General features: G+C 42.7%; 1 protein-coding gene across 7 annotated transcripts in view; it reads left to right on the top strand.

Moving 5' to 3' along the window:
- foxp1b (forkhead box P1b) overlaps window positions 1–8856 on the top strand; it is a 135117-nt gene extending 126261 nt beyond the window's left edge. For all 7 annotated transcript variants that reach the window (XM_035524652.1, XM_035524649.1, XM_035524655.1 and 4 more), the window contains 5 exons: window positions 242–343; window positions 1642–1763; window positions 2743–2812; window positions 3184–3344; window positions 6196–8856. In XM_035524652.1, the coding sequence (XP_035380545.1) occupies window positions 242–343; window positions 1642–1763; window positions 2743–2812; window positions 3184–3344; window positions 6196–6340 (600 nt within the window). In that variant the 3' untranslated portion in view covers window positions 6341–8856. The remainder of the gene's footprint in view (window positions 1–241; window positions 344–1641; window positions 1764–2742; window positions 2813–3183; window positions 3345–6195) is intronic.
- Window positions 8857–13309: the final 4453 nt, after the last annotated feature.

Below are 13309 nucleotides of genomic sequence, written 5' to 3'. Positions count from 1 at the left end.
ATCGGAGCATTTGCATGAGGCCGCACAGAATGTATTGGGTAAACAAAGCAGACGGTAGTTGGGAGCTGATCAACACAGGGCTTCTTTACATGCTCCATTAAGGGAACGTGGCCCGAACACACAACCCCCATCTCCCTTTGTTTAAATTGGGGTTTCAAACGGAAGTGGAAAATGAATGGTTGCTTATCAGCATTTGTGTGTGTGTGTGTCTCTGTCTGTGTGTGTGTCTCTTTTTTCCCAGGCGATACTTGAGTCACCGGAAAAACAGCTAACACTAAACGAGATATACAACTGGTTCACGCGAATGTTTGCATATTTCAGACGGAATGCAGCTACGTGGAAGGTAATCTCTTGTTTCCTGCTGTCTCCTTCCTGTTCTGACTTGGTGAACATTAATGAGTACCTAATTCTCTTGTAATTACATACAATTCCATACACATTTGAACTAGCACCATATTAGAGGAATGTTGGAGAAAGCCCAGTGCTGAACTGGTTAAGGTTTACTGCCTGACCAAATACACACAAATACACACAAACTTGGAGAAATTCCAAAGGAAAAAGATGTGAAATTAAAATAGAAAATAAATCTAAAAATCTAAAAATGAGAGAGGTAGAGTAGCCTGAGTGCAGCTCTCCACTGACTGCTCTTCCAGCGGGGCACAGTATAGTTGTAAACACTAGCTCCCACACTGAGTGACACACACAGAAAAAGGTCCCACAGTACACATGTGGAAAAAATCTTGTATAATACAAATATATAGATTATGATTAGATTAAGATTAAATTTAAATGATCTGTAATCATCCATTGTGTATCATAGTGGAAACACGTATACCAGAATAGGGAGTGACTGCATTTTTCCATTTGGTTTTGTACCAATTATCTTGGGGGTGGGAACACTTTTCCAAACATAATTTAATTCCAAATATAATTTAACGCAATGATCCACAGAAGGAGCTAAAAGAGGGGCCCTCTTCATATGAGTTTATTTTAAAAGTATTTTTACATTTGTGCTGGACATCTGGTCAGTTGAGTAGGATGATTTCCTCTTGCTAGCATTTTGTTTTGTCGGGGTGGGGGGGTTAAGTATTTGCATTGAGCTCAAGCGTTTGAGTGTCCGCTTTGTATTGAGGTAGGAAATGATGAACTATCTACCTATTTCTAACACGAGCCAATGATAAAATGTCGTGCTGACAACCATTTGTCAGCGAGCACGTTATTTACTAAATATTGGCCACAAACTCTACAAACTGTAGAGGAAAAGGTAAATTATGAGCCCCCAAATCCTAAAGCATGTTATGATTATGTAGTTTCCCTTCATTGTCTAGCTCTGGGGCTCATGGTCTGGCTGAGAGTGAGGGGCCAGAGAATTGGCTGTTTGTTTTGCAGTCTGGAATTCTGTTTGCAGTTTAAGGTGGTTCCCCCCCCCCCCCCCCAATCATTGGTTCTTTTGTATTTTTACTGTTTGAGGAAGCCATGTTTCTATCCTGACAGCGTTAATGAGAAATGCCAGTGAAAGCGTGCTTTAACGAACCCCACTTTGCAGCGTTAGGCCTATGTGGTGCATTTTGAAACATTCCAATGTTGGCTCTTTTCTCTTTGCACTGATAGACTTTTTCTTTTCTTTTACACCAACTGCAGAACGCAGTCCGGCATAACCTTAGTCTTCACAAGTGTTTTGTGCGGGTAGAAAACGTTAAAGGGGCGGTATGGACCGTCGACGAGCTAGAGTTCCAAAAGAGAAGGCCACAAAAGATCAGCGGGTAGGTGTGCCCCCACCAACCCCACCTCCCTGCATAGCCCGGTTGGCCAGCCCTGTGTCTTATGGTGTCGCTTGATGGGAACCGATATCCATGTCGTCATCTTGCGTGCTGTGCTGCCCAAACTCACCTGCTGGCTTTGCTGTGCATCTCTGCACCCTCAGAGCTGTTTGCTGGGATCCACAGTGACTTGTGCTTGCTCATGCATTTCCTCTCTCTCTCACTTGACCATTTTCTGTTTGTCTGTCCATCTGCCTGTCCGTCTGATCATTGCATCTGCCCTGGCTGCTTCGCTCCCTCCCCGCCTCGCCTGGTGACCCCCCCTTCCATTCCCAGGGTGCCGTGCGCACCAACCTCTCCCTACATAAGTGTTTTGTAAGAGTCGAGGATGAATTTGGGTCCTTTTGGACCGTAGACGACGAAGAGTTTAAAAGGGGCCGCCACGTACAACGAGGTCGTCCGCGGAAACATGTTGACGACGGCGGCGGCTTTGAGGAGCTACTCGTACAGTAAGCACTGCCCCCTTCCCCCCGCCCTGCCCTTTCCTGCCATATCCCTGCATGCTTTGCTTACATGTGCCATGCGCTCATCCTGTGTGTAGCTTTTCCATACATTCCAATTTTGACATCACCTTTTTTCCTTGCTACCATGAAATGATTTATTATACTTAATGTGCATAATCGGTGATACACTAATCTGAAATACCTAGAATCACAAACAATGTAGAAATACATTTGTACACTTTGATCAAGGGCTTTTTGTGCTTTATCTTGGACATACAATTGCTATTTAAATGCAAGCGCTGAGCAGCCATCAGCCCTCAGAGCTGAAGCAAAAATGTGCACATACTGGAAACCCTCATGATAAGAGGTTCATCAATACAAGCATTTGCTCAGAATTCTAATCATCCCAGTCTTCCTCATGTGATGTTCTCATCGCAAAATGCTTTTGTTTTGTTCTTTGAATGGGGTCATTTCTACAGAAGTCCAGCTCTAGTGAAAAACATTCAGACCAGTCTGGGATATGGCCCTACCCTCTCAGCGGCCTTCCAGGTAATACAGCCAGCCTTTCTCCATGTGCTTTCAAATTTGAATCATTTCCCAGTTTAAGGTAGACCTTCATTAATTTACTGGGGCTATGGCAGTTTAAGGGTTAGTCTGAACAGAACATGCCTTTACTGGACTGTAAATGTACAGAGCAGTGTTTGAAGGTAAATGCTAATTTCTTCCAAGAATTAGTTGGGCCTGGCATGGTGTCATTTACATAATACTAAGTGGCCTTGCTATCTTTCATTAATTATTGGCAATGTTAGCATTATGGAGTGAAACAACCCCATTTCTTTGCCTTGCCCAGCTGTGAGGTGTAGATCACTGTAAGGTTCCCTCTCCACCCTCCCTCTGAAATTCTGTACTTGCTTTGTCAGGCCTCGATGGCAGAGAACAACATACCTCTATACACTACCACTTCCATCGGAAGCCCCACTCTTAACTCGCTTGCCAACGCTATCCGAGAGGAGATGAATGGGGCCATGGACCACAGCAACGGTAGTGACAGCAGTCCAGGACGCTCCCCCCTGCCGGCTATGTAAGTGGTTAACACCCTCAGCCCTCACAAGTTGTTTGCGTGTGTGTGTGTGCGTGCGTGCGTGTGTGTGTGTGTCCAAAGTGCAGCCTTTCTATTGTATAAAATTTCTCGGAAATGTTCAGTACTCAGAGGAAGTCCAAATTATGTACTGCTGGACTCTGCTTAAGACCCACCACTAATTCTTCAAAAGGAAACCCCACCTTTTGGAAAGTTCGTAGTCTGGGGTGGATCGTAAAGAACAGTCTGCCTGCTCCTTCATCTTCTCCCTCCCTCCCTCCCTCCCTCCCTCTCTCTCTCTCTCTCTCTCTCTCTCTCTCTCTCTCTCTCTCCTGTTGTTATTTCAAGCTCTGAGTTTATAAAATCCTTTTTAGTATGGGTCAATAATGTGTACTGTACTACACCGTGCTACTGTGTAATTATTGCCTCCATTTTGTTTAAATATTTACAAAAGTCGTGAATAGAAGATGACAGAGCTGCCCTCTTTTCCGTGCCTGGATGCAACTCGCAACACGTTCGAAAAGCTTCCAGGCCGCTGAGAGAAAAACAGCAAGAAAAGGGCTAGAGGAGGTGGGGGAAGTGCCTGTAAGATACGTGCCAATAACTCCATGTAGCCAAACTGTGGTTAGTCTGAAGACCACATCTCCCCATACACTTGCTGTATAGGAGCAACTACTAAGTTGTTCGATGCCTAAGAAAATACGGCGCAGGCAGCACAGCTTCCAGATGTCGGCGGACAGCACAGTGATTTGTTGCTAGGCTAGGTTTGTTGGCGCTTGCGTTAAAACATTTGGGAACGAGAGGGCAATTTCAGCACAAAAAATGGAAAGGGAGACATACCCCCCCCCCCCCCCCCTCCAAAAAAAAAAAGAGCAGTGCAGTAACGAACTTATGGAGACGCTGGGGGAGAAAAGTGCTTGCGCTCATCATTGGGAATATAGCTCCAGGCATGGCTCCCTAACAGGATGGGGGTGCTAGCCTGGAGGTTGCCTGCCGTGGAAGTCCCGGCGTCTGGTTGCTATTCCACCCTCTCCAGGCACATTCAGTAACTTAAGCAACTCATAAACAAAAAGTATTGCTCAAATGGGTGCTTAGGCTCAAATATAATGAGGAGTGCACCATAAGATCCATCCACCACTGTCCTAGTGTAATAAAACCCAATAAAGTATGATCAGCTGAATGGCCCTTAAAGATACAAATTAAACACAACACGTCCCATCTTTACACACGACACTTGCTCTCTATTAACTTTATACCTTACTTAAGTGTATGGTGCACAGTTACGTGGCTTTAGTACTAGTGCAGTGTGTGCTCTCCCAAAAATTGGCTTTGGCGCTTCCTTCACGCCACATATCCAGTGAGTGTTCGGGGCTTTCTGCATCTCTCCTTATGCAGATAATGTGCAGGAGCTCGGGTCTTAATTACAAGCATGGAGAATGGCAAAGCTGCGTGTGGTTCAATAGCATAATAATAACGGTTTCATGTTTGCCCTGCAGCTAGACGTTGGGAACCGGAGGCGATGGGACTCCTTGAGTTACTTTGATCTAAGCCAACAGAAGGGGGAGAGTTTGCTGTGTTTCTTTTATTACTCACTTTTATTACTCATGTTACCATAGCTGTCCTCTCACCAGCTGTGGCTATACAAAGCCTTAGCTATGAGAAGACCCCCCAAACCACCCCAACACCCCTTGTCTGATTGGGGGGGGGGGGGGGGTGCATCAGTTTGCCACTAATTAACATTTGCCAAACATGCAGTGGTGAAGGTGCATAGTTTACCCTGTGTTCACACCACTGATTAGTTCCGATAGTCCCCCAGCTGCTCCTAATGTTTCTGGGTTTTTTTTTTTCCCCCGTTCTCTCCCCACATCAGTCGACTCTCTGGCCTGCTGTCCCCGCAGTGTTTCTATAATGAGAAATTTGGCAGATCTCATCTCTGTGGAGAATCCCTTACCCAGCCTGTGGGCCGGGGGGTTCATGTTTTTCCTTGTTTACAACTGACAGCATTATTATTCTCGTAAGGGCTCTGTTTCTTATCACCCCGTATTTGTGTGGAGCCCCCCCCCCACTCTCCCCGCGCAGACAGACACACGCACACACACACCCCACGCCTTCGTGTTTCTTCCTCTCTTTTGCTTCCCTACCAGCACTCTTCCTCCTCCCTTATTGACACTTTGGTGAGGAGCCGCATTAATTTTGCGTGCGTTTAAAATGTGCGCGCCACTGTCGGCTCGCCGTGTTGTGTTTTCCTTCTTCTTCTTTTTTTTTTTTTTTTTTTTTTTTTTTTTTGCCAGCTTGAAGTTGATTAATGACGGAGCCTCGTGCAGGGTCGTCCTCCGGGGACCCGCCTCGTAGGTTGTGCATGTTAACGAGCGGGAAGAGGAACACACAGAGCGCTGATCCAAAGCCACCAAGAGCCTGACAGGCGGCCCTCTCTCTCTCTCTCTCCCTCCCTATCCCCCTCTCTCGCTGTGACTCCCGTTTGCTCGCTGGAGTCCATTCTCTCCTCTTCGCGTCACGCGTTGTTAATCTCCCTCATTTATCAATTGCGAGTGAATACCCCTGTTGTCGGGCAGTTGTGGAAAATAAAGCAGCCAGGTTTCCCCTGTGCTGGAGGAGCTGAAAGGGAACTGAAGTTATCAGAAGCACCAGTTTGCCATCCCGGCTAGAGTTACATTACATGGACGTTCATTTGTTCCTCTGTTCAGATTTTGTTTCTCCCCTTTTTCGCACATCGATGCGTGTCTTTTAAATGTCCTTTAAAGGTGAGAATAGAGTCTCTTGTGATTTTTAACATTTTTTTTATTTTAATAAAAGAATAACCCTGGCCTCTTGCCTGCATGCCTTCGGTTTACAGGCATCACATCAGCGTTAAAGAAGAACCACTGGACCCGGAGGAACATGAAGGGCCACTGTCCCTGGTGACAACAGCCAATCACAGTCCAGACTTCGACCACCACAGAGATTACGAGGACGACCATGGGAATGAGGACATGCTGTAAGGCTGCTTTCCCTCAGGTCCTAGGGGCCAGACTTTAACTGAAATCATCAATGAGACCACTCCTGACCCTGCAGACCTGACACTGGAGTCCCAGTCCTTTTTGTTGACAGCTATATATAAAAAAGGTCCACTTTGCTCTTAGTGCCATTAGACGTGAGATACACATAAGAGATAAGAAAAAAAATCTATTCCATTTGGGAGTATTTTTGATTTGTTTCTACTTTTTGGGGTTAAAGACCAAGCACGTAATTTCTACTCACATCTGACAAGGAGCCATTTGGTACTGGGGGACTATTTCTTCACGTTGCCTGGCCGGTAACAGCGAGACTAGAGTGGACACAAACATGAACGCATACGCAGAGAAAGACTGCCCCACTGTCCTCGGAGTCCGCTCCACACCGATCTCAAAACTGCAGAGGAGCACACACTCGAATCATTAGCCCCCAAATGGACATGTCCTTCACGCACAGGGTGTGTGCACACAGGTGTATGTGAATTTAGTTCAATGTCACTGCCTTCGAATCATCCTAGGTTTGCTTCCATAACAGCTGGGAGATAGTAATTCTGGTGTTTAAAGGGCAAATAATAAAAGCATGGTCTCCCTTATCGTTCTATGCTGTTATTTGTTTTGTTTGTTTTAATTTTTGTTTTTGTTTGTTTGTTTCTCCTGTAACTGATCAGACCTCACGCCCATTATTGTGGAGATTCTGTACGATCAGCACTTGATGAATGTGTATAGTTTCTTTCCAGGATTCCTATTTTCTTTTCCCTTTGTAAAAATGGGAAACAGGACATCAGATTTGCCATGTAGTATTTTTCTGTCATTTATTCCACATTTCAGAATGCCACTTCACTGTCACATTGCGCGCGCTCTCTCTCTCTCTCTCACTCACTCACTCACACACACACACACACACACACACACACACACACACACACACACACACACACACACACACACACACAGACACTTGAAGTCCATCTGCAAATGCACTACTCGTAATGAAGGTTCTCCCTCTCCACGCATCAATGAAGTTTAATTTTCACAAGGGAATGAATGGCAGAGAAATCAGCGCAGGTTACGACTTATCATTGCAAAATTATACTTTCAAAAACCCCCCGTTTGTAGCAGTGTGTTGCAACTGAATCGCTGATCAAAACCCTGGTGTGACTGGAAAAAAAAAAAAAAAAAGAAATGTCAGAGGGAGCAGCAGAAGCTAAGAGATAATAGTTAGACAAAAACTAATTGTGTTTCCCAAGCGAAACTGTCAGCATAGATGGAACTTTTATTTCTTTGCTTTTTTCCACTCTGTAATTTACTGACTGTCTGGCGAAGCCAGAGGATTTTAAAGTGCATTCCTGTTGTTTTTAATGTCTCGTTTCCCACATCAGTGACCATCCCACTCCCCCTGTTATTAGCAGTTATTAGTAATTGCACATGGGATAAGGTTAAAGCGATTACAAGCCAAGGCTGGCATTAGAAGCCATGACCACTGAGCATTACAGCACTGGGGGCAGCCCACTGTGACCACATGCATCTACCCACATCACCTTGGAAATGAGTATGAAGTTGTTTCCAGGCTTGCCTTAGGCAAACCTGCGTAAGGACTTTTTTTTTGGGGGGGGGAGAGAATCATAAGCAGTGGCTCTGGCTCCCAGCTGCCTACAGTTTTGTTAAAATGAATAAATTAAAGTGCCGGAACTGTAGAAAAGTAAGAGAATTAGAACAAGATCATTTGAATGCGATTTATGACTGCAACCAACCACTTTTTTTAATTTATTATTCCATTTTCTATTACTTTAGGGTTTGTTTGTTTTTTTTTTGTTTTTTTTTGGCTTATAAGTTGTTGTGTCTTTTTATCTGTGACTACCAAAGATAAACTACAAGTTAAAAGATGTTCTCTGTTCCATGCAATAGCAAACAAGGCCAAATATCCTCCATGTTCTCCCACGAGACGTAAAAGAGTGGTGAAAACAGTTCTGACTGTGTTTAGCTTATGCCGAATTAGCCAGCTGTTCAACTTGACTGACATTTCAAGCCAAAGGGGTTGTTCAATGGGCAGCTGCAAATCTTTGCCTTTGACCAAAATAGGAGAGGAGAGGCAGAGATTGGGACAAACATGACCATATCATAGCTATGTTGTTTTTGGGCCAATCTAGAGGTTAAAGGGAGCGCTCTACCAGGAAATGGCGTCTGTAAAATAAATTCATGGACGATAGTTGTCTGGAGACTTGGTTCACTGTCGTCACCATATCAGCAAAACGCAGGAAGGGGGAAACACTTGCATAGCGCCATGTGAAAAAAGTTCTATACTTCATACTGGACCACACAATAATGACATTTCTGTTCAGTTTTTAGGGGTGTCTCTTTTTTAAATCCTCTGAAAAGTTTGTATGCCACTTATGTAAATCCACTCAGTCCTTTTTCTCCTGTGTTAACCATGGCAAACGCTTTATGATTGTGTTTTAGGTTCTGTCAACAATTTACTTTTTATATTAAAAAAACACTCCTGTCAACTAATAAGCTGGGTACAAGGTACTTTAATAGCAGTTACTCTTTCTTTGTAAAGTCAACCATGCATTTCCTATAAATAAGAATGGTAACTGGTTTGTGGGGAGGGGAAAAAACCCATAAACTTCCAGGCAGCTGTGGATAGGGCTGGGGTAGCCAGAGAGGAATTGTGGGAAAGACATATGTTCATCCAAAGCCTGTCTCTCATTGGTTAGCCTGACATTCTGGAGCGAAGGGGGGAGGGGAGCAGCAGGTAGATAAGATCATCCTCCGCATGTGTAGCTCGACATTACTAAAGTGAAGCAGCATGAGAAAACTGTTAGTGCGCATACCTCAGTTCAAACCTATAGGGAATGATTAAACGCAGAAAAAAAGAGAGATACCATTTCACTCTGTTGCACTTAGTCGTATGTCTTGCATGTTTAGTCTAAAACTGTAGCAAATGATATTTTAAGAAAGAGTTTAGAAAAAAAATATATAAAATTGCAAAAAATCCACTTATCTTGAAGGTCTCGTATTCTTTTTGTTTTGCAAACCAATCCAAACCTCAGGCCTTTTTCCTCTAAAGACGAGTTGCTAAGCTTTCTTTTTGTTTTTTTGTTTGTTTGTCCCCCCCAACCCCCCCCCCACCCCCACCCCCCCCGACATGGTATACTGTCCTCTCTTGGCTTTTGTGGGCTTCTATTCCAGTAGGTTGTACATACATCACATTATAACCCTGTGTCCTTTCTTGTTTTTCCTTTCCTTTACTCCTTTCGAAGAACAAAACGAATATGTTTGTATTACCAATGTTTGCTTTATCACAACTGCTTTGTATTGACTATTAAAAAAGACACAAAGCGATAAACTTCTGTATGTATTGGAATAGCAAACTGTGCTGCAAATATATTAAATTTAGTAATCCGTGGTTTTTCTACAAAAACGTCCTACGTGCAGACATCAGAGAGAGGAAGAGGGAGGGAGGTCAGAAGAGAGGGATGGGAATGATGGGGATAATCCCAGATTTTTGGATTTTGAAAACTGTAAAATAGAAAACAGACTCGTCTGTTATCGTTGACCGAAGCGTTTTGTACAGAGTCTTTTCCCCTTTTCTTGTGCTAAGCTGTTTTTGATACTTCCCTCTTTCAGCTCTCCAGTAAACACCTTCCATGGCTGTCTGGTCTAGATTATGAGCTCAGAGAAAGGGCAGACAGGTGTGTTTCCTCAGAGAGAAGCCCCTTGCATGATTCAAGTAATAGAGAGTTGTGGTGAGTAAATAGACTGGGGTATATCAAAACATTTTATAAGAAAACAGGAAAAAGTAGAAAGCATACAGTGCCAAAATGCAAGGATTACTTATTAAATGTGTTCATTTTCTAAACCCAAATTTTATGCTTCATATCTGGTGAAACAATTCTGATTTTCTCCCCTCATTTTTAGTATTTTAAAATACTACATATATTTTTATCCATATTACGTCTTTCCAACTGCATAACTAGTTAAACCCAAGAACAGTAAATGAATACATCTTAAACTGAGCACAATGAAGGCTGAAGGGTTAAATATCAAAGTTTTTTTTTTTTTTTTCATTGCATTAAATATCAAAAGGCATAAAAGTCCCACAACCTCTGTGTGCTCAATTAAGAACAGATTGTGACACCCTCCACAATCTCACACACTAATTGTAAAAGACTTCACTAATTCTGGTCTGGTTACATAGATCAACTCAGTCCTGTTGGGGATCTTTTCTGCTACACAGTAGCAACACCCTCCTCGTCCACCACATGGGATAAAGGGTGCTGTCTGTGGAAACATCAAAATGCTATTGTGGCCCATCAGGCCCCTAGATCACTGTCAAGGCTGTAAACCTGTACAGTAATGAAAGTTTCTCTTTTTCCCTCTCTCGTTTCAAAAAATTATTCTCATCACCCACTTCATTAGTCTGTAATACCTCCTTCTCTCCTCTGTCTGTTTTCCCTGGACTATTATGCTAAAGTCAGTCTCAGCGATCGACTGGAGCATTTGAGAAAAATGCAATAAAAATGCTGGTTGTTCATGTTGTTTCTGTCATTTTCACAATCTAAAATTACAGAGGCAGAATGACAGGCTTACGGGAATACTGGAGTCACACTTTAGAAAAGCACACAGAGATGAAGTAAAATGGATCATTGTTTCTCCCTCCACCCAACCAACATTACAGAAATTTGTGCCTGAATGCAGGTGAGATCTCAACAGAGCCAAATTGTACTTATCAGTTTTTAATAACCGAGTCGTCGGCGTTATTGAGTTCGACCTAAACATGTTGGCTGTTTGTCATCTGAATGAGTTGTACACCCACAGTCACTGCCTCTACCTCCACTTACCCATTAAATTCTCCTGTAATTAAAGAGACAGTTACACCATGCCTTCCCACCAGCAATTTAGTGAACTGCTTTTGATCAGCTATAAATTGTTACTGCATTAAAATTCCAGGAAATATTAGTGATATAGATTTTTTTAATGGAGATGTATGCTGATGATGACGAGTCACTTTTTATGACTGAAGTACAGGGGGGGTCATGTTAGCCACTAAACAGAAGACAGAGATCAGGCCTAAGCACTTTTAATCTTGTGAAACAAGCAATTACAAATAGTTGCATTGATTGGTTAAAAAGCTTTAGGTGACATAAATTGTTTCCCAGTCAGCTTATTGCTCCAACACATAAATGTCACCAGGTATATTATTAATTAAAGCCACTCAAAGGCAAGATTTAAAGCAAAGAATATAAAAAATATTTTTGCCAGTAATATTTTATTTCACTTTTGGGCTTCTCGATATCATTCTCATCTTGATATTTTTAGTGTTTCGCAATAGTGTGATGGTTCTCTCTTCACCCGGAAACAAACAGATAATCTGTATTTTCAGTCTGTTCCCCGGTGGGGGTGGGGGGACAATTATATGTTTCTTATGATAGGGTTAGGATTACCATGATGGGGTGCACACTGTAAATTGTGACCATGAAGAGAAGTGGAAAACGTCTCCCACTGGCCTACATATTAATACCACTGGATAGATTAGACAAACGGCATCATACATTCCATGTATTAAGGCTTGTTATTTAGCCATATCTAATCTTAGCATAATGGTTCATAAGAACATTGTTATTCTGTATTTATTAGTATACGTCATCTTGAATGCCAGATGTAATAGGGGAGCGAATAATTATGCCTGGGATGTAGCCAACTGATAGACCACCGATTAATGACCTCCGATTTCAAATAAAACTGTCATAAAATAGGCCTGTCTATGAAAAAGCAAATAAAAGATGAACTGTTCATCCCCCCACAATCAATATCTCAAAAACTATGCTCAACACCTACTTTATTTGAAATGTTTATTTACTAAAAAGCCTTGGAGATGGGCAGATAGACACAGTACTCCACCTGTTGCCATCATATTGCCATCCAGCTATTCAAAAATGGTCAGTTTCTAACCTCATGATTGCTGAAAAAAATCCAGCAACAGTACTGCCCCTGATGTGCTCAAAGTCATGACACCACCATGCCACTACCATGTCAGGGTCACTGTTGTATTGAGAATGGTCCACTAATAACGTCCAAGCAGCAGTGGTCCTGTGACCAAATCCTGACCAGAGGTGAACAGGGTAGAGGGTGGCTGATGCTGTGCCTGCCAGCAGACGGGCTACAGTCTGTAACGGAACACCTATAAAAAGCAACCTAGTGGAGCACCAAATAAAACTGCCAGCTAGTACTGGTTCAGGGTGCATCTTTGTAAAATAAAAGAAAAAGAATGGTGGTGAGTGTACAGTCCATATCCACTTTATGAAACTCACAAGTTTCAATGGATTTGGATGCACTTTTACATTCTTTTACTAACCACCTTCTATTCAGTGTCCAAACATGATAAGCATTAAATGGTAGCTAGGCTCCAAAAAGAAAAAAAAAAAAAAATACAATTCTACCTGTCCGTCATCCCATTTTCACCGGTCTACTAGAGTTACAAAGTGCTACTTGAGCCCTTATTACAGTGGCCACCTTCAGTGTGGGGCTTTACAAATGAAATAGACAGATTAGTGCATTATCTTATTTACATATATTGAGTCACGGTAACAAAACTCAATTTCTGCTTCTCATTTCATTCTAATTAAAGCGTGGCAATGCAGCAGCAATCCACACAAGAGCGTCTCTTTAATAGTCCAGGCTGGCAAATTCCCAACTCTGCAGCATGGCAATTAGCAAAGGCAACGGCGTTTGCTGTTCATGGGTATTGAAGTTAAATAAATAAAGGGGGGGGGGGGAGCTTGTTTATTAAGATGGGCTGTTGCAGGGCTCTGGCATGCAATAGACCTGGCTGCAATTAGATTCTAATTATTTGTCTGTTTTCTGATATTGCATACTGGCACTTAGCGCATGAGTTAATTTGACACGGTGCTGCTTGGTTTAGCTGGTAATTAAAACATGTTCTGTTAATTAGATGAT

This window comes from Electrophorus electricus, chromosome 3 (genome assembly GCF_013358815.1).
Source record: "Electrophorus electricus isolate fEleEle1 chromosome 3, fEleEle1.pri, whole genome shotgun sequence".
NCBI lineage: Eukaryota > Metazoa > Chordata > Actinopteri > Gymnotiformes > Gymnotidae > Electrophorus > Electrophorus electricus.
Note: the sequence above shows the minus strand (reverse complement) of the source record. Positions and strands in the feature narration are given on the sequence as shown.